At 40.7% G+C, this 25,948-nt stretch overlaps 1 protein-coding gene across 3 annotated transcripts in view; it reads right to left on the bottom strand.

The window, feature by feature from the left end:
• BMERB1 (bMERB domain containing 1) overlaps positions 1-25,948 on the bottom strand; it is a 57,860-nt gene that overhangs the window by 8,048 nt on the left and 23,864 nt on the right. For all 3 annotated transcript variants that reach the window (XM_053957827.1, XM_053957823.1, XM_053957826.1), the window contains exon 2: positions 13,323-13,446. In XM_053957827.1, coding sequence (XP_053813802.1) covers positions 13,323-13,446 — 124 coding nt within the window. The remainder of the gene's footprint in view (positions 1-13,322; positions 13,447-25,948) is intronic.

Here is a 25,948-nt window from a genome sequence, read left to right as displayed (position 1 = left end):
GTGAGTTTCTACAAAAGAGATCTCTGTGATGGACAGAGAGAGGATTTTTTTTTTTCTGATTCAGAAGACTTGGCTTCATTCTGAGAAGCTCTGAAATACACTAATTAAAATGCTTTACTATATCACTTTGGCTCCCTGCCCTCACTAAGGAACTCCAAAAAGCTAATGGCACTGCTCTTCTCTGGGGGTTTTCAGGAATTTAAAAGACCATCAGCAGTATATTCCAAGGGAGCAAGATCATTCATGTTCAGTAGTCCCTGTGCCTAACTTGTGGCTAAGGTACTGGCCACATGTTGCAGCTTTAGCTGCAATTTCTCCCCATAATTTGGGCTGGTTTTTAGCATGACTGCAGAGCCTGTAGCTGATACTCCACATTCATTCTCAGCATCTCTTCCTGAGACCTAAACTTTGTTCCTGCCTTGTAACACACAGCAGAGAAGTAAATCCATGGCCAAAGCACTTTAGGTCTGTAACAGCTCTGTGACCACGAGTTCCAAAAATCGTAAGTCAGATGACCTCTCCAGAGCCCCAGTTCTGCAGGCTGGTGCATTGTGCTGATGGACAAAAACTGAACCTACCATCTGCACCAATCCCCTTAAGCACATGGAACATCTTTCCTCCCATCTGTGTCAAACAGCCTTTGTGTTTCATCCACTCCACAGTGCTGATTAGAAAAAAGTAATTAAAAAAAGGTTAAATGATGAAAGGGAGGGCTGAAGGACATATGGGACCATGCCAAAGCTTCATCTATCTGACTTAATGAAAGCAGTTTCCTTGAAATTGTAAAGCACATCCCACATCTGCTAGCAAATAATACTGAATGCAGGGCAACAGGTGCTGCCCTGGGCAAGAGTTGCCTTGTTGCCCTTGAAGGAAAGGGAAGAAGAGGAACTCCTGGAAAGGAAATCTCTTGGAAGGCCATTCAATCTGTACTGGCACTATGAATCTTCCTTTCTTTTCCCCCTTATGCTCTGGATGTTGGATGTGAGTAGTTACAAGAGTCCCAGAAGAAGTCAATGCTGCTTCTGAAAAAGAAAAAAAAAAAAAAATCCCAGTGTATTTCTCATTTGGAAGCTGGATGGTCAGCAGGGTTGGACTGAGAGCATCTTGGTATTACTGTCAGACCTCTTTAGGAAGTAAAAAGTGCTTTTGGAAATGTTAAGGAAAGCAGCAATCTGCAGAGTAGAAGAGAAAAAATTCTTTGGGTCCCTTAACCTAGAGAGGTTCTCTCTCTTCTCTGGAAGAGATGGTACATTCCTTCCAGTCCCTGTGAAAACACTTTTCACCTTGTAGAAAAAAGATCAGTGAAGCAAACAGCAGTTACAATACAGCAATTTTCCCTCCAGAGCTGAGCTTTAAGTGTCTGCCCAGGAATCCTAAACACATGAGTTATGAGAATGATAAAACATTTCTCTCGTTAGGAGCCCAGATCCATTCCTGGAGTAATTGCAATAGTAGTGAACTAGGGATGGATTCTCAGTGTGCTGTTGTGCATTCCTGACACGCTGTCTGCACTTCTGCTTTTCTCTTTCTTGATGGCTTATTGCAGAACCCCTCTGCATGCTTGGAGATATCACACAAGCACATATTTCTCTTTTCTCTCATGGTATTTCAAGCTATATCATCACAACCTACAAGCAGACTTTCTGTTTGCCAGAAAGAAACAACAAAAAAAACCAAACCTCATAATGAATAAACAGCGGGAACAGAAGATTTTCTAAACACGGCACAAAATGACAGGAAAATAAGTGGGTCAGGGAGCCTGCAGTGCCCTGGCACAGTGACTCAGCCCCATTACATGTTTCTGTGGTCCAGCTACCAGGGGAGAGTGCCCTGAGCACTGTCATTGCCACCCCATGCTCCAGTGAGGTGACAGCATGAGTCACCTCTCTGAGCACATCTGCACCGAGGGGAGCAGCGCATGCAGAGCCCTCCCATCCAGTGTGCCCTGGCAAGCCTCAGAGGCTCTGCAAGAAAATGAGAGGCAGAACTTTTAAAAAAGAGACATTCTGTACCAGACACAAAAGAATTGTTTTGTTTTGTTTCTGTAGAAATTGTTCCTCAACAGCTGAATTTTTCTATCTCCTTCTCAGCCAAGGAAGAAAACTGAATTCCCCAGTGTAAGACCTAGGTGCTATCTAGAGGCATGCATAGGAAAAAAGCAAAAATTATAGTGAAAGCTCATAGAAAAATCACTAAACACTCCCCTTAATGGTCAACCCAAAAAAAAAAGAGATGGCCAGCAAGACTGACAAATACTTCAAATACTTCATATTTGAGTGTAAGAACTATTAGTAACACCTATATAAGCATCAAATATCATTTCCATTGATTTCAGGATGAGCAGAGCAGTTCAGTGTGTCTAGAGAGCTTCTGCCTTTGCTGAATGACTTTCAAAGCTAGAAATAGATCTGTGCTCCCTCTAGCATGTCTGTTAGAGGAGGTCTGAGATTTCCTTTGTTTTCTGTTATTGGATTAAAGTGCTTGAAGTTAAAAAAGGAATGTAGACTGAGTTTGCTGGTTTCCTTCCCTCTCTTCCAGGAGGGTTTGCAGGTACTTAGATTATTTTTAGTTCTGTTTTAATACATTCCTGCCCCAGGAGTAAAATGCTTGTAATTGTTGGAGTTTCTGAAGACTTTGATAGTGCCAGTCTAGGAGCTGACCTGAGAATCAAGTGTCATGCTAAGTCATGAGCTGACATGATAATGTAACCAAAGGTCTCCATGTGGGGATAAAAAGATCATCTCCTTGGTGGTGTCTCCAGTGAGCAAGCTGAAACCAGCCAAGAGCAACCAGTAGTGATGGAGAAATTTAGGGGATTGAAGGAAAGAGATCTGTAGAAATAAAGAGAATTGCTTCAGAGATGAGGATGACATCGAGCTGCAGACTCGAGGGGCTTGAGTGGAGGCTGCCTTTGGGTACTGCAGGTGTTCATGGCTTTGCCAAAGCTGTGGGGAATCTGCAATGGTGAAAGTGTTCCTGGGACTACAAGAGCACTATAAATTTTACAGAATCACTGAGCTGTTAAGGTTGGAAAATGCTTCAAAGATTATACAGTTCAACAGTCACCTCAGCACTGCCATGTTCACCACAACACCGTGTCCCCAAGTGCCACATGCACATGCCTTTTGAGCACTTCCAGGGGTGATGACTCCACCACTGCCCTGGGCAACCTGTTACAAGGCCTGATCACCCTTCCAGTCAAAAACTTTTCCTTATATCCAATCTAATCTTTCCCTTTGCAATTTGAGTCCATTTCCTCTTGCCTTGTTGCTTGTTATGTGGGAGAAGAGACCGACCTCCACCTGATGCTCCTCTTCTACATCTGACTCCTTTTTGTCCCTGTCAGCTTGGCTTAGTTACTTAAATCTTCTAATTATAAATCTGTGAGATCACAGGCAACATTTAATGAATCCAGAACAGTTTGTTTGAGTAATTATGGTGTGTGCTTGTCACACTGTTATTTAGCTGAGCACCTGGTGCTGCAGGACACAGAGCTGGCAATTAAGGTAACAGATTGCTGCCCAGCCTGCTTGGCAGGGCAGCTCACAAATCACAGGTCCTGGCATTAACTTGCACTACTAAAGGAAGTGTGTCTGACTTTCCCTGTTGAAAGGAAAAAGTTCTTTGCATTGTTCCTCTGCTGGAGGAACAGTGCATGGAAGCTACTGAGCCACAAGTTGCACAGCAATGTAATTCAGCTATTGTTCCAGAGAATTGAAGATGGCATTTGAAATTCTCAGTCCCAGAAGGGTCATATTTAAGGTATATTTCACATAAATTCAGAACAGTGCCTAGAGAGGCTGTCTGTTTTTCATTTTCACTGACATTGCTCAATTCTCTTGAGCTTGGCCATCTCCTCTGCCAATTACGAAGTTCTACCATGAATCAATAGTAACAAGAGGAGTTTTCCTGAAATTGCCCCACTGTGGAGAGGAATATTTCTCCATGTGGCAAAAATTGACTAAGTTAATTTGTCTAAAAAGCATATAGACAGTAGAGAAGTCAGATTTCAATTCACAAGTATGAGCCCTTTGCAGCAGAATACAGAAGATTCTATACAAAAGCACAGGGCCTGGTTTATTTGAACTGCTCTGGTAGTTCTATTTTTGGATGTTATGCATGGGAAGGAGGAAACTCTAGGTCTGGCTGTGCATTGTCATTGTCTCCAGCAGAATCAATGATACATTTCCTTCTTAATTTGTCTTCATGTTTGACCTTTTCTTATTTTTAAAACCAGAAAAGCAACGATTTGTTATCACAGCTGAAAAGAATATAAAGGTTTCTGGTATAAAATTAAACACTGACAGTCCCTTCCAGGGCTTTTCAATTCACTGGTTACTCTCCTATTTATAGCAGAAGACAAGTGAGAAGGACCAGTGAAATACCACAGGGCAAGAGGGACACTTCACTGCAGAACATCCTTGCCTGGAGGAAGCTCAGCTGTCCAAAAGGGGGGCCAGGATGTGCTGGGGTGGTCCCAGGGGACAAGCCCCTGTGCCTTCCACTCATGCAAACCAGAGCACAGGTAGCCAAGAACTGGGAAGTGAAGGACAGTTTGGGATAAAAGGCTACATCTGGAAATACAGTGCTAAATTTCTGCATTAAAAATGACAAGGTCAAAGATCAAAGCTGCTCCTTCTTCTATTAACAGCATTTTGTGACAACTACAACACATATTCAATGTAGAAAATGCTGTTTAAAGAAAATTCTCTATTAAAGAACTATTTTTCTAGGTATCCAACAGAGACAATAATGAAAATTATTTCTAAGACAAAAAAAATCTCAACTACCAAGTTTAAAATTAATTAAATACTTTCCAAATGATAAGTTTATTGTTATACACCACTAAAAATTGCTTTTCCTTTCAGAGTATTTTTACAACCACACATCTGAAAGTATAATGTTGTGTTTTCCTCTGGGGCTGATGGTTTGCTGTCAAACAGGGTAAATGAGATGGGTCTGCAGAGAGATCAAACTGAACTAAGGCATTTTCCTTCCTCTGGGAGAGCTGATCTCTGTACTTTTAGCTTAAAGTGCACAGTCCAGAACTTTGCAATTCTGTCCTGAACTCATGTTCTTGAGGCTTCCAGACTTGCATGTGAGGAGCCGGGAGGTTTGGCAGAGCTGGACCTTAGAGGAGTTCCCAGCCCTGCAGTGGGCACACTGACATCCTTGGGGCTCCCAGACCCTTGGCAGTCCCCTGGAAATGCTGTTCCTAACCTCAGAGACCTCGAGCTTTGACCAGCTGACGAGTCTCATTACAAAAGCACCTTGTGCCATGTCACAGCTTGCAGTTTCCTAATTATTTCCTCCAGGACTCTGGTTATTTGCAATGTGCTTGGGAGGCAAAGCTCAGTGTGACACAGTCACAGCCACAGCTTCACCCTGTCATGCAGAAGAGCCTGTGCCACACCAGGCTGCATCAGTGTCTTACAGCTGGGCTTGCTGGTTTTCCTACTGGTGCCTTATCTTATGAAGCTGACAACCTGACATTTATATTTATTGAATAATATGTATAATCACACAACTGCCTCCTCCTCTACAGCCTCCCCAAGTCCATCCTGTGTTCTGAGAGCAAGATACAATCAGGAAGAAAAAAAAAATGGATGGAAATCACAGTAAGTGATACTGTATTGTTAAGATTTCAGAACTGTGAAGGAGAAAAGATTTATTGCTCCTTTCCATGAAAAGACAGATCTTATCAGAAAACACTGACAACAACAGCTCTATTCATGAACAAAAACCCAGTTTTGCTGGTGTTACTTATTTGCACTGCAGTAACACCAAGGTGCAAAACTCAGAGAAAAGTATCAGATGCTGAACACATAAGCAAACAGTCCTAAGGGAATTCCTGCTTAACCTGAGATGACAGAAAACAGATAACATAAAGTACAAAGGAAAAAAGGAGCAGCAAAAGAATGAAAAGTACACAAGACAGCAAAAGTCAGAACACCTGCTTAGCAATAATATAAGCAGTGAGTTACCACTGCTATTCACACCTCTGACAGCCTGCTTTATCTCCTTCCACTCACTATCCCTCCCTCTCACCCTTCGCAGGGTGATGCTCAGTGTGGGGCTCTGTTACCACACAAAGCATGAAGCCACTGAGAAATCAGAGCTGATGTCACATTAGTGAGACACTTTTAAGAGTGTTAAAGTATTTAGTTCAAAAAAGAATTAAAATTTGAAATGAACTTTGTTCATACAAAGACATTAATTACTGCTGCCTTTTCTCACCTGAGGATGGAACCCTCCATGAACACATCTTTCCGTTGCTTTGCAGCATTACTGAGTTCAGCCAGCTATAAGACTGTTTATTTCATATTCCCACTTTGTGTCTACTAGATTTACTGCACTCAAATTAAAACATGGGATTTCTAAAGTTGGTTTATTTAAGGTTGTCATCACCAAGGGAATTAACCTCTCACTTCAGCAGTTCTTGTATGTTTGAAACAACACTTTGGTGTTGTTTCCCTTTGCAGTGGTTGCATTAAGGCACGCAATCAGCAGAGATACCTTTCTGTATTTAAAATACCAGTGTGCTTTTCATCCTGCAACTGACACAAAGGTGAGGCTCCTATCTGACCTCTGTGGTTGTTCTTAGAAGGAATATGGACTTTACATTTTCCCCATGAATTTGCCCTAAGTTTGAGATTCTACCACTATACCCAACACCCTCCAGAATGATCATTACTGACTGTCCCACCTCAACTGCTCCCAGCAATGGAAAATCTATATCACAGCAGGACAAAAGAGATTTATGGGGTTTTGCAAACCAGGAGAAGGATAAAGGTTAAAAAAGACAAGTAAAGAAAAAGCAAGCCTGATTTGAAGCAATAAAAAACCAAACAAACTAGAGATAAATTATGTAGTCTGGACAGCTAATGAAGCTGTGGGACTGCAAAGTCAAACTGCAGCAAACACAGAAGGTCTGGGATTTCAAGTAAGCAAACATAATAGTGTAAAATGGTCTAAAATCCTGAATAGAGGTATGCAGAAATTGGATGATGTAGATGTTATGAGCACTCTGGAGAAGCAGGAGTCATCTACTAATGAGTAGTGAGAGTGTACAAAGACAATGACCAACTTTAGTTCTGAGCCAGTGTGGAGGTGAATTTGGCCTCTTCACAGTTATTAGTTTAGTGATGTAATAACCACACAGACATTAAGCAAATACACCATGGTATTTATAGCATTTTTACAGATGAAAAAAAAAGTTTAATGAGTAAAATGTTTTCAGTAATTGCCTAAAGCAACCTAATAGGGCTTTATGTTTAATATTTTCTATTCCCTACACATTAAAAAACTGCCATTCAGTATCACCTACATGGCAGAAATAACCATCCCAAGACAGCTATCACAAGTGGAAGCAACTTCCACAGTTTTAGTACAAGGTCATCCAATAAAGCTGGCTTCAAGCTTTGCTTTCCATCTGGAAAGCCAGCAATATCAGGCACTGGCAGATTTCCCACAGACTGTGTTTCATGATGACAGTGGATGCTGTTTTATAAGAATTCCGTGCCTTTCCATAGGAACAGGCAGGAACTGTTGGTGACATGATCTCACCTTTACTAATAATATTTACTGGGTCCCAACAGGCATTTTAAAATACATGAATTTTGCACAACAAATGACTTTGAAGTTCAGTTTTGATCTGCTCTGTATCACATAGAAGTCTGAGGGTTTGCTGCCTCTCCCTGTCAGCTAAACTGAGCTAACACATGCATCATCCATTTTTACAACCATGTCTTTCAGCACAGTAGATTTCCATGCCCCAGCAATCCTAAACTGCTTCTGAAGCCAAACACATCCACAGCAGCAACACATTAAAGGTGTGACACAGAGGATGCTGCCCAAGCAGCTCTCAGTTTCTGGGTCTGTTATCTCACCAGGAAGGAAAAAAAAAAAAAAAGGAAGTGGGACAGGAGCATTAGAAAGGAAGAGAGTGTGCATGTTCTGAAGTGGTGTGTTTGCTTTCCTCAACAGCACAGACAGATTGAACATTCACAGCTTGACCCAAAACTCTTTTTATACAGAATGTTTTAAGAAAGGAGCTGAGAGAAGCCTGAGAAGCGAAGGAGGGGAATGCTGGCAGGCTGTAACTGATGCTTTTCTGTACATATTTTCTCCTTCATATCTATATATGCTGAGCTCTCAGCTATTCTAAAAACAAACCAAGAAGAGCTGGAGATAGCACATGATGGCTTCAAGGTATGTTTTCATTTCCTGGGCTGGTTGGAGACAGTCACAACAGCTCCTGGCATAATTTTATGAAATTTCATAGTATCAGTATCATTGAAGGAGAGATGCTACAAACAGCCACAATTCCTACATAACCTGGACATGTCCTGAGGAGGTCCATCCTGGGCACCAAGCAAGGCAGGGTCTTGAGATAAAAATAGGATTTGATAATGTAATTACAGACCAAATCACAGTGCATCTGCTCTGTTGTGACCGAGGTTGCCTGAGCTAAAATATGATTGTACAATATAAATTGTGGCATTACCTAATTGAGGAAGGCTTGATTTTATAATCTGAAAATTGTCTCAAAAACTTCAGGTAATTCTTCATAGCAAGCAGGTATTCAGCTAGAAGTGATGTGGATTTCCTGGGTATGAAGAGTACAGCTGCTTTCAGCTGCTCTCCTTTTTTTTTTTTTTTCTCAAGGAGGAAACAAAAATAAGGAGCAAAGCAAAGGACACATTTTCAAAGGTCAATACCTGACTTGCAATTGGCACAATGGTTTGGGAAACATCATGACCTGTTAGTCCATTGCTTCAGTTCATTTTGCTTTCTTTATTTCTTTGTATTGATAAAAAGAAAACCAAGAACTATCAGAAAACTGGCCTCTTATAAAGTATACACTACAGGATGAATTATTTCACTGTAATATTTAGCAAAAGAGTTCATCTGCTTTCCTTGCTTTTCAAATCAAAAAATTTCAGGGAACAGGCTAAGAATAAGCTGTTACACATCTAATTGTATTGAGTTTCATGCAGCAGAATTTAAAAAACTGTGCTTTTTAATAAAAATTATTACAAATTTGAAAATCAGAGATGTCAGAGTTTCTGTAGTGTATATTTTTGCTTCACTTCAGAGTTCCAGAAAGTCATACTGTTTAAATGTATCTTTGTGTAACAACACTTCATCTTTAAATGCTTTCGTTTTTAATTACTGAAATGAGGTCTTACATTATGTTTACTGCACCAGTAAGGAATTGCCACTTCTCTCTGCAAGGCAGAGGAGAAAGAGTGTACAAAGGACTGCAAAGTAGTACAAAAGGGTGAAAAATCACATGTATTAGAAACTGTAGAGATATTTAAGGTCTTCACTTAAAATTTTTTGCTGTTTCATTTTCAAACAGGGTAAAACCTGTTTACACTGCTCTCACAGATGGTCTTTTCTCTATTTTGGGGAAGTTTTGTTTTTTTTTTTTAATACAGTGATAGGCAGACTACAGAAATATCTGTGCTTGTCTGAGAGTGAATCCTTGGTCTGTCACTAAAAACCAGCATGGGCTGCACTGTGGGACTGGGCACAGCACATCATTTGTGGGCTGGTGCAGAGGCAATGAAATTGCAGCAAGTTCATAAAGATATCTTCTGAATTTTAAAATAATTTTGATGGGTACTAGTACACATCCACCAGTCTGTGGGTCCCCTCCAAGCCAAGCTGTTCTGTGATTCCATGGAATGCCAAGGACTCCCTCTTGCAGAGTTTGTGACGTGTGAAGAGACAGGTGCTGTACAAACCACAGCTGCCACCAACAGCATTGCCTTTCTGACGATCCCATACATCAGCAGGAACAGTTTTCCCTTGGTCACACACAGAAGTGTGAAAAATGCAAACCAGCTTCATGTCCACTGAGCATCTAGACCTTGCTAGGGTTCTTTTCCAGCTGGATTTTTTGGGACATTTTAATGGCTGATAAACTAACCTAGAGCAGTTCTCTGCCTAATGTCTTTATTTCATGGCTACCACATTTGCATCTTCTTCAAGGAAAATAGTAAATTCAATTAGCAGCCTTAGAGCATCCATTCCTTCCATGGATTAAACCTGACAGAGGAAGAGCTTGCTGTGGTTTCCATCAGCAGCAGGCCTAGCTTGCAGTGTTTTGTTTTCTTATTCTTGAGTGAGTATTTTTAAACCCAGGGAAGAGCTGTGGCACCTGCTGGTGTGTGCAGGCAGAGCTGACAGGCTGTGAATGCCTGTGACAGAGGGACCACGGGCACCCTGAGGGCTGGGGACACTGAGCACAGCTTCAGAGCACTGCTTTCTTTAAGCACAGCTACAGCCCACTTTTCCTGTTGTAGGATTTGGCTACATGTGAATAAAAAGATCAGTCAGACAGACAGCGAGAAGAAAGAACCATTACTTCAGAAAATGTAGCTGAAAATGTGAGCTGTGCCTGGATGTGCAAGTGCTACAGAATCGTTTCATTGTGTTCATGCTTTCATAAGAACTATAAAAAAATACCAATTTAACCCAAGAGAATTTATATTCTGTTGCTAACAGCATGAAAGGCAAAGAAAGGAATACAAACATACCACACAGTTTCTCTAATGCTATGTGTGTGTTTTATCCTTTTGCTCTAATTAAAGGAAAAGCAAAAGCAGATGCAAGAGCTAAAGAGATGTGGTTCTCATTAAAGCTGGTCTGGCACTCTGTGCTCTGAGTGTAGGTGTAGAGCTGCTCGTTAGCAGTGTTCAAAGCTGAGTCTGCCTTACACCTGGCTGAGGAGGCTCAGCTTCATGTTGTTGGTTGTATAGGTCATTCCCAGGGGAATCTAGTCCTGTCAGAAGAAATCAGTTACTAAAATTCATGACCTACATACAGACTTCTGGTCTTTGGATATTGGCAATTAATTACTTCAGAAATCAAATTAAAAAAAAGAAATATGGCTACATATAATGTCTTCCACAATATGTCTATGAATTAGAGTTTATATAATTTGCTTAGTGAAACAGAAACAAAACTTGGACCACTGAGGTAACCATGACTTGTGCTGTTAATCTCGGCAATAGGTCATTAAAATGCATTTATCATTAAAAGATATTTGTCAATGAAGACAAATGTAGCCAAGCCCTTCTGTCAGCATAAACTACCCAGCATGAGAGGCAGTAAAGAACAGGTGCTGCTGCATTTCTTGGGTGTCACTACCAACATGCTTCTCTCTGGCCATTTCATTCAGTGGCATTCACAAACTGAATTTAACTGCCTCAAGGATTAATGAGCAGAGTCAGAATACTCTGCCACACAGCAGGGTGTTGCCCTGATTTTTAGAAGTGTTACGTTTTCTTTTATAGTTCTTTTGAAAGTTTTAAAGTTCTCATAAAACTTCTTTAGCCTTCTGATAATGTTTACATATTTATACTAGAGTTCTCACGCACCGTTCATGTAAATAATGATTGTTTTACATTCTTCTTTGTAGGAGGAGAGAATTGATGAACTGTTGATTTGACCAGTGTGGTTGGAGAGGTGGTAATTCCATCCTCCAATCCACGGTCACCTTCTGAATTCTATAAATATCAGATGCTCGAATAAAACTTGTGCTTTTTCTCTTTTAAACTTACCAAGCTTCTGTGTACTCATTCATGTCCAATAGCGACAGCAGGGAGCAGCTGGGCCAGAAAGCTGTGTGAATATCCCTGGAAAAGTGGTCATTAGGTCTGCTGCAGCTGAAGGAATGAGAGGGTCTGTGGCTGTGGCTCTCCATGGCTTAGAAAAGACAGAAACTGGGGCCACCTCTGTCACCTGTCTGCTCTGCCAGGACCTTGGGCCAAGCCTCCTGGATGCTGGGAAGAGCTTTCCTGCCTGTGCCAGGGAGAGGCTGGGAGTGCTCCTGGGCAGCTCTAGGCAGTGTGTGAGGATGAGATCTATCCCAGGAGGAGAACAGTTGCACAGTGTGAACACCAGTTCTGTTCCCTTTTCAATAAGCAAGCTCTCCTGTGTTAAATCCCTTACTCAAACACCTGCCAGGCCATACAGAGTAAAGAGTGTGAGCATGGGGGAAATGAAAAGAACAGACTGGATACCAGAACAAACAGAACAATCACTCTCATTCACTGGGGCAGTTTACTTCAGTGGTTTGTTTGATATAGAAAATGTCAAGAGAAGTGCAGAGTTCAATGATGAGGCTTCGTCCAGATTAAATTTATGTACAAACCAATAACCAAGTAGTGACTTGACCACCAGGAGCAGGAGTGACAAAACCTTTCTTGTTCACTTTATTTGTACCACAAAGGCATTACTAATGGTCAGTGCCACTATTACCAGCCCTTATTCCAAAGGTGTCTAAGCAGTGATTCTGGGCAGAAGTCTTCTGGGATAACACTCAAAGGCAGTCTGTGCTGTTTGCAGAGGGGTGAGGTTTCCAGCTTCTGGCAATGCAAGTCAGGGCACTAAAATTAACCTCCAGTGTAAGGGTCAAAGGACCAGTCCCCTGTACTTTAACATGAGCAGAAAGCCAGTGAGTTTTTTCAGGCTACCGAAGCTTCATTAATGTCAAGGGTCTGAGCTCAGCAGGTTTTAGAGCTACTGAAGTTCTTGGCCTGTCAGCAAAGGCATTTGTTTCTGACCTCAGATACTCACAGACTGAGGACACTTCAAGACAATACACTTCTTAGGAATAAGTTCTGATCTTGTAAATTTGATGATTTAGGAATATTAACCCTATTGCCTTCACCATCAGAATTGGATTAATATTCACAAACCTTCGGTGAGGCTCCTATGCCTGACCTTTTTTGGCAGTTTTGAAAATCCCTCTTGGAATACTGCCATTTAATTTGATATATCAGAAAGTGTTTTGTGTTCATAACTAAATGGCTTCCATTTAACAAATGTCAAATCTTGGCTGCTATTAGTGCAGAACACAGTGTGTTCTCATGTGACATGAACTAAGACCACTAATGAAGTAGGAATAAAGCCTGAACTAGGTTAGACTGGGAAGCTTCAAATCCCCTACCTGTTGATATTTTGTTCAGACAAATATCCTTGCCACAAAGGACTGAAATCAGGTAGGAAAAGATGCTGCATAGACACATACTTTGCTAAAGTTTCCTTTTGAAAGTAAGAGGTCTGTTTTATGTATTCTGCAAATCGTGCTGAATAAAAAAAAATGTGCTGAATGAAAAAGCGGTAATTTCCTTTGCAACTACAAAAATCATTTCCCAAAGGCATTTTGTAAGTGCTCACCTAACTGGGATGCTCTTTATCTTTCTCCCTTTTAAAATGTCAAGCAGATAAAAGTCTTCTAAATACCATTCTTTCCTATTTTGATTAATTTTGCATAGTGTTTTCCCAGAAGGACTGATACTTACATAAACCTGAGTTCTGATTCTCTTCTGACTAAGACTTCCCGAAGTCTCTGGATCTTTGCCATCTCAAGCTCAATTTCCTCAGGCATCATTGTTGTTTCAGCCATTGAAATGATGTCAAGTTGATCTGTGTGTGGAAGCAGAGAAAATGAATTAAGCCAGTCAGACTGTCTTAATGGTGTTTTTCAGGAATGTAAATTAAATCACAGAGCTACCTAACTATGGAGTAATTAATTCAAGCAGTAAAAAATATTCTAGCTAAGTGCTGTGCTGACTGGTTTCTCTATTGTTTTGCTTATTACTTGCAATGTAAGAGTTTAGAAGTGAAACACTCCCTAAGCCAAAGTGACAATTATTTTGTTAGTCAGGCTCAATCATCCCTCTGAGGAATCCCAACCCCGTCCACAGCCACAGCCACCATTCCTTAACTGATACCACCACAAACTGACTGCTACAAAACCCTCTCAGAGCAATTACTTGCATCTCTGAAGAGTTCTACCTTGGTGCAGCCAACATAAACCCATGAATGTTCCCCACCTCTAACCCCTCTAACTCTCCATGCTGCCCCACCCTGGGAGCTAAAGGCCAGCCCCACCAAGAGGAGCCAAGGATGGGATCAGAAATGATGCAGGACCTCATCCTGCAAGGGGCTGAGTGGCTCTCACAAGGACATCAAATGGGTTGAGGAGACAAAAAACATTTTGCAGTAATAACCTGGCAGCTGGTAAGGCCAGGGTGCTTCTGTGATTATTTCTCCATAATTGATGTATTACCTCTGTAACCCAGAGAGAAACAGGGCTATGGACTGTGCTCCCTGAACGTAAAGCAACCAATTTATATAAGATGGGTTTGGGAAAAGAGCTGCTTGGCCTCTGGAAAACCCCATTCCAAGGGTTCATCATACTTGGCCTTCGTGTTAAACAAGAATTTAGACACTGCAAAATAGGTTGGCTGCATATCTTGGTACCCAAATGGGGAGCTATTCCTGAAAAAAGGCCTGTTTCAGCTGTATTGATTTGAAAAGGGGAAAATAGAGAGGTCAAAACATACTCAGCATAATTATGCAGAAAACTGCAGACAAAAAGCATCAGAAAATAAGCTGTTCAATTAATTAAGAGGAGACAAATTCTGAAGTCCCTCATGACACACTAAGCACAGCTGAGAAGAATTTCTGACAAAAACTTGGAGTAGGAATGAAACTATAAAATCTCAGCAAACAGCCCCTGTATGAGCTTAGTTCATGGCTCTCCCAAAATGGAGGCAAAGGAAAAACATTCTATACTATATAAACAAAAGATATTTCCCTTGCATTTAAAAACAGATAAAATATTTTTTTAAGTTATCCCACTAGTATTATCTGCAAGTTTTGACTTCCTTTCTTAATGAAGAAAGTGGGGCTACAAATATTTTAAAATCACTTTTTTTTTCCCAAGACAATAGAATCTTGAAGGAAAAAAAGTGAGACAGATTTTGAAATGTCTGTCATGAGAGAACAGCCATATTTCAGTAGTTGTTTTTAAACTCAAATTGCAAAACTGGTCTGTAAAGTAAGGCTGTCTTGTGTGTCTGAACACACAAATGCTGCCTGTACAAGATGGATTTCCCTATTAGAAATCATTGTGTTTGTTGGAGTATATTTAGTTGATGTGTAGCCTAAATGTCATGAGGTTCTCACAGGCCCACCTCTCCTTTTCACTGCTTGCCAGAAATATAAGCAGGAGATGGGAAGTTATTCTGATGCTACCATGAATTAAAGCCAGTAATACTGGTAAATAGGAGTATAAACCATAAATAAATTACACATACATATTATAAAATTAGCTCTCAAGAGCTCGGAAAACAGAATAGAAAAAAGTAACTCATTTACTTGCACTCTGCAGCTCAAGCTGTAAGTGCCCTGGTGTCACTCCTCATGTGAGGTCAGCCTCCACCCTGTGATTCCAACAATTCAGGAACAAACAAGCTTTATGCCCCAGGGATGTGCTTAAACCAGCACAGGAATCAGTGTGACAGGCAGAAATCTGCTCTGACCCTTGCAGAACAGTCAGAGATTCTCCTTCACATCCCACTCAACGTGTGCTTGAACCAGAGAAAATATTTTTGAAAGTGATCCAAAATTCTGCAGTGTTTCCAAAAGAAACAAAAATGCAAGCAAGGCAGCAGAAGTTTGAAAGTGGAGGGAAATAAATACAGAAAGCATCAGATATTAGTTCACAGCTTGTCTGCAAGCTCAGAGATGTGGCTGCACCACTGGAATGGAGCAGAGGTGTGAGGACACCTGGAGCAGCCAGGCCAGGATTGCCAGCCCAGCCCTCCTCACACACCAGCAGCCTCTGGCTCTCAGTTTCTCTTCGTGGATAACTGGCCCACCTGGCAGCAGCTGTGCTGAAGGATAACTAATTATTTTTCATGAAATGGTTTGAGCTCCTGGGATGTGAACCACAGGGGGAGATTATGTTAATGTTATTGAGCCTTTAAGTAAAGCTCTAACTCTGTCCCAGTGAGCAATGACACCTCTAGTGCTCTGAGACATGATTCAGAACAGCTTCACACAGAAGTTTCTTACATTTTTAAAAAAGAAAGAATGAACATTTCATTTTATTTAAAGCAGGTATGCAGTAGTCAACTATTTTTTAGCATATATTGAGCTTTTTCCTGGTAATGAGACAAAATTCATAAAGCAAAAGTGGAGACAACACTGAGATGAGTCCCAGCCAGTGGCAGGATGAAACTGTTTTGTCTGTTCTGCAATCTCCAGGATAATTTTCAGTGACAAAAAAAACCAAGTAAAATTATATTACTGTATGCACAAAGATATTAGCACAAAAATAATTACAATAGGGAAATAAAATTATCAAGCTATTACACATAGTGAGAGGGGCTGAAAAGGTAAACCTGAAGTTATGTATGCATAACTTTGTTTCAATTTAAACACAGACTGGTATAGTTAAAGTGGGTATGATCACACTTCATCCTCAATGTGCCAGCCAGAAATAGAACAGTAGCCAGCTGTGTTTAAAAGCAACAAAAAACCAAATTGCCTATTAAGTCAATAAGTGCAAAGAAAACTTTAAAAGAAGCCTGAATTGACAAAGAGAAATGGGAGAACACCTTACACCTGGTGTCAATAGTTTCAGAGCAATTGGTAAGGGATGCTGTGATTAATTACCAGCAAAGATCCTGCTGCTGTCACTGGTGCCACACGGGTGGTGGCCCCGGGACAGGCTCCCTGTGCTCTGCAGCCAGTAGTGCTTTAATTGGCATTTGGGGCTGTTTTTATCACTGCAAAGCAGGGCAGGAGAAGGTGAGGTCTGGCAGTGACACAGAGGGTCCCAAATCTCTGCTGTTGGAACCAAGGGATGTCATTGTCACTGTGCTGAGCTCCGGGAACAGCTCAGGCACTGGCAGGGGAGCTGCAGCCGGGCAGGAACGCGCAGGGAGGAGCTGCAAGGGTGGGACACACAGCAAGTGCAGGGTCTGCTCCAGCAGGGCCTTCTGGATCCTCTTCTTTATGGCTCTGCTGGTGTTGGAAACCCAGTCACACCTTCCAGAGCCACCTCAGTCACTCATGTGAAAAATGCCAATCACTTGGTTTTAGAATTTTTAAAAGTTTAATAATAATAAAATTGTTATAAAAATAGTGATACAATTAGAGGAATAAAAATTTAGAGTTAGGACAATTACAAGACAATAAAAAACAAAGAATTACAGACTTCTGGATGTTTTTGGGCACTAAGCTACCAAAAACTTGCCTTGTGAACAAAGGAATAACCCTTAAAAGCAATAGCCTGTTGCATATTCATATATCTCATACATGATGCATAAATTCCTTACAAATTAAGAATTCTTCTGGTTTTTATCAGCTTCTACCCCTTAATCCTGGTGGTTCCATAAAGACAGAGAGCAGGTGGGAGAATGTTTGTCTTTTCTGGCTGTAACTCTTCAGGTTTCCTGTTGCTGTTATCTCTGTGCAAAGAGTTTCTTGATTATCTTATCCCTTTTCTTGAGCTAGTAAAAAATATCTGACATCGCAGAGTTTCTATTTTAACATTATGTTGTAACCTAAAACTATATTTAACACACTACTTAAGAGAATTAATACAGCATAACTTTTCATAACATATTCATTGTAATATTTGCAAAAAGCCAGTCACAAAATACTCATTTTTCACACTCAGCAGGAGGTGAGCTCCAGCACAGGGCAGGGGTAATGGCCCAGCTCTCCATCACTTCTCTTCTTCATCTTTGACATGGGTGAGCCATCCTAAATGAGACTCTGTTTGTTCAACCCATGGCTGCTGAGAGCTCCTCAAAGGATGGTGGCACAGACCAGCTTCTCTGATGTGGAAACCACTCAGCAGCAAACCTGCTCTTCAGCCCACCCAATACTGGTGCTCCAGTTAAAAATTATTGTAAGTCATTGCTCTGGACTGGACTGAAATTGAGCAGTTTGAGGCCTGCTTCTACTCCCTTAAATTGTCCAATAATAAGCTAATCCTTGATAAGAAAATGTTAATGGATAAGTTTTGCTCCAAATCTGGGTCAGAACTTTTGGGGCTTTTTCAATGAATTCAGTGCAATTCTCAAGCTAATCCTTTTTTGCTGAAGTATATTAAGTGCTAATAGAGCAGAGTGCAGCAAGCAAACTCTTAATACTACTTCACATATCAAAATCGACTCTCAACACCACAATTAGTTGATGAGACAAAGCAGAAGTAAGCAGGAGGCACAGGTCAGAAATGGATGAAGAGAGAACCAGCTAGTGCCACTTAAAAACAGCATGCTTGGTGGAAATTGAAATAGTTGCATAATGCAGAAAAATTAATTTGTTATAGTTAAAATATTCCAGATAAAAACATGTTCATGTGAAAAGAATCAGATTATTCCTGTAGTTGGTCACTAGCATGTCACCTGGAGGCATGAATGGCTAGCCTTGCACTATATCTTCTGTTGTTGCCTCAGAGTTGATTTCTTTTTCTGTTTGATTTAATCCTTCTGGTGCAGGATGCAGCGGCCAATAACTAACCTGTATATGAAAAACTACATTTAATTCCTTATTTCTAATCTAGCCTGCTGCAGCATTCTATTACTGTGAATCCTAACAATTACTAAATTTGGCATGTGTGTGGCACATTGTATTTATTCAATGCTTTATGATGGAATTACCATATAAATACAATATAAACAGCTGCAATGTGTTTTGATTCTGGATTGCCTGAGAGGCTGCAGTCTTGTGCAATTTAAAATGGGTAGACTGGAGGAAAGGGAAAAAAGGGGCAGTACCAGGGTGGCAGTGAGCTGATTGTTGTGGCAGTGAGCACATCCCACACTCCTGCTGCTTTCACTCCCTGCCTCACTTGGTTTGGACACTGGCAGCAGTCTGGCTTTGGGAAACATCCCAGGAATGTCCTCATCCTGCTGCAGAACACAGCTCACGGTCCATTTCAGGGGTCTTTCAGAAATGCTGTAATCTCCTCTTTTCCCTCAAGGCAATCTCTTCACTCTGCTTGTCAATTTGTTCTCCTATTTCTTCTCTAGCACCAAGAACAGGTGGGTGATGGCACCAAATTCAGTAAATTTGGGATGCTGCTGGTTCATCAGGCCTCAGTGAGCAGCAAATAGGCTGCACTGATGCAGCAGCAGCAGCACGAATACCTGGTGAGTTTTAACACCCTGGAAAAGCAATCTCCAAAGACAATAGGAGTGTGCAGAGGCTGTTACTGGAGGAGCAAAGAGCTAATGTGCTACTCCACTCACAGTCAGATGTGCAGAAGTTCTCAGAATTCAGAATCACTTTCTTCCACTGCTGACAATGGCACTGAATGCTGGAGAAAACACAGCTGAATTTTGCTTCTAGCAGGAAGCTGATTTTTTTCTTCTTCTTCTTCTTATTGTGCCTGTTATAATTTTTGAATCCTTATTGATACTTCTCCATGAATGGAGCAACACATTTAAATTTTGGGATCTCTAGCACGTAGAGCCATGAACTGCACTTTGGGCTGACACAAGGAGCACAGCTCCTTCACAGGTGGCCAGATGTGCTTTGTCCCTGCAAGCAGTGGTAGCCAAAACTTTCTGACAAAACTGTGTCTGCTGGAAAATGCCAGAGAAGTGGCATTCAGAGTATTTGGGGGATAACACAATGGATTCAGTACATTTCAAAAAGCATCCCTCTGTACAAAGACCCTTGTTTCCTTTCAGTGCATGAGGATCCAGAACAGCCTTGCACTTTTGGAAGTGTTAAATTTCAAAAAAAAATCAGAAGTTTCAACTGCAATGCAGCTCCCAGACGCACAGGAGGTAACCTTAGAGCCCTTAGAGATATTGGCTTAAACCAGGCATCAAAGCTTCAACTATTTTTGCCAGACAGCAGGGCACCCAGAAATCCCAAAGGTGTTTTTTTCACATGCTCCATGTCTCAGCACAAACCTCTGGGCTGGCTGAGTCCCCTTACAGCTTGGCTTTGCACCAAGCAGCTGTGAAAGCTGGCAGCTCTAGGGATCCTCTTTGGCAGGAAGGATCCAGAGGTGCCTCCTGAAAGCTGATTGAACACCAGGATCTCTGGGAGTGTCATGGTCATCAGATATCCCTGCTTGACAACTGTCATTTGGAGAAGGGGAAAAAGAAGTGGGGGATTTATCTGATTCTTGGGGAATTGTGGTGCATCTTTGCTTCCAGCAAACCTGAAGCACAGAGCACTGGCTACCTCAGCCCTGTACTGTGCTGTGTGAAGATCATTTATGTTCTGGGACAAACTGCTGGACTCCAGCAGTCCCTTGCATCTGCTCCATTCTGCAGCTCCTCAGGCAAGAGATCAGAATTTCATGTCTGTAGAGAGACATATATGATTAATTTTTTTCTCTATTCATCCACCTCTGCTCATTCAAAACCCACCACAGACCACTCTGTTTGCCATATAATTTCCTCCCCTAGAACTGTTGAATCATCTGCTGTGACTGGTGATGGCTCTGTCCATCAGCCAGCTGTGGTCTGGGTGTAACAGCACAATTATAACATTGGGATTTATTTTGTCCAGGTCATGAATACTTTTTTATTCTTTAAGTGTCACAGATTTACACCCTAGACATCTTCAGACATAAGTTTCTACTTCAAAAGTATTTTGCTCACACTCTAACATGTGACATCATTTTAAAATTAGGTGAGCAGAGAATATAAAAAGCACTGTGTGCAATTGCTACTGCACTTCCAGAACCACTGCCCTGTCTGTTCCATATCTAAGAGCCTCTGGTTATAAAAGGATTCTTTTAGTTGCTTATCCTGTATGTTCTTGCTCTTATCTCCAAGCTTTGACCTTTTATTTTTTATTATTTACCTTTGCCAGAAAGCCTGTTGGCAGCAGTCTATTCTTTCCCATTTCAGCCTTTTGTATACTTGGTCTCACTGAGATTTCTCTTGAAATACAAATGCCAGATTCACAGTGTTAAATGTTAACTCCTTCCTCTAACTCTGAAAGTCTTTTTGGTTCCTGTGGTATTATATTCAAAGGCGTGCACACAATGTCACATGTGATGGAAGTGCCTGCAGTTGCCCACTGCCCAAATAAGATTCTCAGCTGCTTTCCATCTTTTTGGCTGTACTTCTGTAGAACCAGTTGCATTGCACTGAATACAGCTGGTTTAAAAACTGAACCTGAAAGAGATCCTGCTTTGAGTTTTCTCACTGAACTACATATCCCCCAGCAGCAATAGACAGTCAGTGGTAAAAGTGATTGCTAATTAAGGATGGTCTTCAGTACTTTGCTAGCCAAAAGTTTTACAGTTAAATGATGGTTCCAACTTTCTAATTTAGGGACAATTTTCTGCCCTTGCTCCCTATTTAAATATATATATCAGCACAAATCCATAATGATAAGATCTATAAGGATTTTACCACTTAAAAAAAAAACCCATAAATTAAAGTCTTGTTTGTTATCCTGTAAAATTCATAAGCAGTAATTATTCTTGGTTTTGTTTTTTGTCAGTTTATGACAGTTTCAGTTTGCTAAGTGCGTAATTATGCAACCCTTTAATCTTACACTTCCCCCAGGAAAAAATGTCTCTAGTCTTAAGGAACTGCTCTGTGCATTGAAAGTCTCATGTTGGTTGTAATGATATCCTGAAAAAAACAGCTCATCTGGCAATAGTTGTTCATCCTGCCCTGACAATGAGATCCTGTGAATCATCACCAGGCTGGAGTTCTTGTAAAAATTTAATGTCATACACAGGTCTCAATGTGATATTTAGACTTAATGAACCTCAAAATCTATACTGCTATCCTGTATTTGGACTATAAATTCCACTTGTTCTACCTTGCACTTCAGCTTTCAGATTTCAGCACTCTCCTGACTTCTGAAGCTGTCAGCCTTGTGGTGTTCACCTGCTTGTGGTGATGGAGACAGGTCCTGTGAACAAGCTCAGCTGTTGTGTGTCTGCAGGCACAGCAGGGAGGACTCAGGGAGCAGAGAAGATTCATTTGACTGTTATCTGGGGCTTCACTCATTAAGGGGGGATTTAGCTGTTTGAGGTCCAGTCAGACACTCCCTGCAGTCAGACACTGCCCCTGCAAGGACTGCAGACTCTCTCCATGCAGGAAGTCATAAGGATCCATCCTGTCAAATTAAAACATCCCTTCACCAGTGCTCCATCTCTGCTTTTATGTCCCTCCCTCTGGATCTAAGGGTGCTTGTGTGTGAAAGGAACTGACCCAGTACAGTGGGACAATTTGCTCCTTAATTATCTGTAACTAGAGTCAGTTCTAGCTGTAAATCTGTGTTTGACTTGGTGCTGGTTTGTAGCAATATCAGTATGATTTTCATGGCGGTGTTCTCCACTACTGGGAGTTCTGCTAGCTTTCTCTATTTTTATAGGGCTTTGATTTGTGACTCACAATACTCTGGATACTCTGGGAGGACTTTTTCTCAGTAGTACCCTCTCTTGCAGTAGTTTAAGAGCTAATACAAAACCATATTTACAGATCAGGAAACAGGATTTCAGTACTCACAGCAATAAATGACCAAGAAGTCAGAACTTAATATTGAACTAAAATTTCTTTGGAAAGATAAGAAAAAAGCAACTTCTTATTAAAATCTTTGCATAAACAATGAATAAAAGCCCCAGGCTTGATTTGTCATAAATACAGATATTGTATTATGACAATACATAATATTGTCATAAATACAGATTTTATTAGTAGAATAGAAATTTGCAGGATGTAAATAAATTCAGGATATGCAGAAGGATGTCCACTGAGATAAATTACCTAATGGCACTTACAGGTTGGATCTTGAAAACCCTTAGGGGCTTTGACACTCCAATTACAGGGCTCAACCCTGCTACTTTGAAGTCGATTCCAAGACTCTGTCTGGGCAATTTGCATGCCCCAGCCAATTTCCATTCCCTCAGTGATAACAAGGTTGCACACATCTCTTCAGCTGGTTAGAGGGCAAACGCATAAAAATGAGGAAAACATAACCATGAAAACAGCAAAGGGAGTTGGAATTAATACCTCTTTATAAAAACCTTTTTAAACTCAAGTCCTATCAAATTAACAATCCCCAGACACATTATTCATGGATTCACACACAATTCTCCACTCAGCTGAAACCAAATCCTCTGTATTAATATCAGCTGCATCTCTGCAGTTTTCAAATATCCAGATTCTAAATTTGGCAGATTTAACTTTTATTTCCTTATGATGGCTGTGGTAAGGTCACACCAGCTCATGCCTTCAGCTGCAAGCTGGCCTGCAAATGGCTCAGTAGCCAGCCCAGGATCATCTCAGTATAGTCCTTTCACACATTAGAACAAATATCGAGCAGCACAGTGTGTCTGTGCTGGTGCCTCAGAAATCCTGACAGAGTGCAAAAAGGATTTGCTCACATACAGAAATTTTTCAGAGCAATTCCAGCACACTGGAAGGGCATTGTCACCCTTGATTTGTGCCACCATTTCAGAGCCCAGCTTTCAGTGCCTGAACTGAGCCACAAACTCTCTCCAAGACAACTTCAGTCCATTTGCAAAATAGCCTGTGGTATCTCATCCAACCATTTCTGTTGTGCATAAAGAAGGATTAAGTGGGTTTGAGTGGGATTTAAAGAAAATCTGTCCACATAATTAGGTCTGCAGAGAATTATGACAGACTTCACAAAGTACTATAATTGAATTGTGCAAGAACAGTTTCCAGACTTCCTACTGTTATTTCCAATTTTAAATAAACTCTAGTTTGGGTAGCAGTACCACATTCCTTGTTGCCAGATGCTCTGACAACAGCACTTCTTACACATTTGGCTGGTGACTACAGGTGAGGTGTGAAAGCAATTTCCCCCAGACCACTTTGCATGTCAGTCTGGAACTAAGCAACCTAATTTGTCTTGCTGTAACTGAAATAGGAGAGTGGCATTTTCCCACCTCTCTCAAGGAGATGTACCACTGTGTATTGCAGCAGGGATTCTCCTACTGACCTAACCAGATGGAAGGGTGCCCTCATTATCCCAGCAGGACTAAAACCAGAAACTTCCCCTAATGTTCTGTTCTTCTGGTTTCTCACTCTTCTCTCTGCCCCTACACACGATAAACAAATAAATACATCTCTGCATGTGAGACAAATTAGCTGATTTCTCAAGATACTGTTTCATATACCACATATCACAGACTTAGAGAAGATTTTCTTAATTACATACCCAGTCTAGAATGTGTTCCATTTAAAATGCTGCCCAGAGAAATTCTCAGTACCAAGGCAATATGTGACCTCATACCTCATATATGAACTCATCTGGTTTGAAAAAATCAATACAAACACAAATACTTGGTGCAAAGTTTGAGGTCTCCTCTATGAGAAGTCACCTTTCTAACAAGGCAGGTGTTAGAAAAGGGAATTTTTTTTCATCTGAGCCACAAATTTCATCTCAGTGCACCTCCACATTACAAAATGTGAGATTAAGATTTTTGACATATGCTGAACATACACTTCACCAAGAATTAGCCACCACAAACCCAACAGATCAGAATCCTGTGTTTCTTAAGTTGAAATCCCCTATTTATGAATTAAATATAAGCCTAAGAAGAACTAGAAACAAATTCATCTTTCAGTGAAATATTGGGATGCCACCAGCATGAAATCTGTTGGTTTTTAAAATGAATGAAGCTAAATTGCTTCCTTTTCCCTTCTTCTTTCCCCCTCAGGTAACCTTTCCTATTTGATTCTCTCGCTTTACAATGAGATTTTCCTATTTCATTAGATGTTTATCTCCCCTGTTGCTATATGAGAACTTGCAACCAGCAAAGAAAATAATATTGGCTCTATTCAGGAAGTGTTATCAGACAGAATGAATAGACAAAACACACTCACTATAACCTGTCTCAGACCACTCTTCATACAGTAAATTCTACAGGATTAAATAATGAATTCATCTTTTGTTTGCAGTTTTAAGTTCTGTGTACTAATTCTTACATTTAATGGGAAATTATCTGTAAAAAGGAAAATATAAGCTCCATTTAATTATTTCCTCAGAACTCATTATGTAAAGTTAATGACCTTCTGGATTAAGTAAGTCTTTTGTGATGAATCTCAGTTTTACAAACCTTTATCTGAATTGATTATCTTTGACCTAATTTGTGTTGGTGCAGATGGGGTATAAAACAATGCTCAAGTACTGCTATAAACAGTTCCTGCTATTTTATTTGCATCTGTTTGCACATTTTTCAGTTCATTTACAATATTGATTCATTTAGAAAGATACAAATCTCAAAACAGCCATCTCCCATGCTGCCTATTTCTTAATTTGACTCACCAGCAAACACCCATTTATCCTAACCAGCATCTGATAATGCCCTGGGTAAGCCCACAAAAATGTCATTGCTAGCCAGTCTTCTTGGACAGCACACAAAAATCTCCCCACTGTTATCAGGGGAGGACATTCCACGGGACCTAGAAACTGATGAGAATCCTGATCATTTGTTCTAGCAGTCAGAAAAATGGTTTCTAGCTTGGATATTTTGCCTTTTGACCATTCCAGAAAGAGGAAACCTGGGAAAATTATTAAAAGGATATTCCATGAGATGGGATCCTGTTTCCTGCTCCTTGTATATTTTACTCCACTGCAAAGGGCAGTGGATGACCTCCTTATAAACACACAGATTATTGACTTCTCAGAAGTGTCTCTTCTCCCTGTGCAGAGTGAGTGCAAACATGCTACAAGGACAATATTTCCTTTGCTGTAAATACTATATATGTGGAGGACTCGCAGGAGACAGTTTTTTCTTGCTTGCAACACAGTGCTGTAACACCTTCCCAGCATGAAAACAGTGACATCAGATTTACTCTGTTGTGGCTAACCACATAATTTCAAAACAATAAATTTAAGTGTTATGATTTTCTCCACTACAAGAATACTTTTACAAAGATATTTTATATTCAGACTATTCTACATAAAAGGTAAACTCCATAAAAAAAAAACCTACTGAGCTCATATCAGCTACTATGAAATGACTGCAACTAAATAAAACTAGAAAGATGTTTGAAAAAATGCTTTGCCTGGCTAAGAGTGATGTTGGAAGAGCTCTTGTACATGTTCTTTTTTTCTGATAGGGAATTATCCTGAAATTTCAGCTCCCTTGCAGGATATCTCTGCT

The sequence above is a fragment of the Vidua chalybeata genome, chromosome 16 (genome assembly GCF_026979565.1).
Source record: "Vidua chalybeata isolate OUT-0048 chromosome 16, bVidCha1 merged haplotype, whole genome shotgun sequence".
Lineage (NCBI taxonomy): Eukaryota > Metazoa > Chordata > Aves > Passeriformes > Viduidae > Vidua > Vidua chalybeata.
Note: the sequence above shows the minus strand (reverse complement) of the source record. Positions and strands in the feature narration are given on the sequence as shown.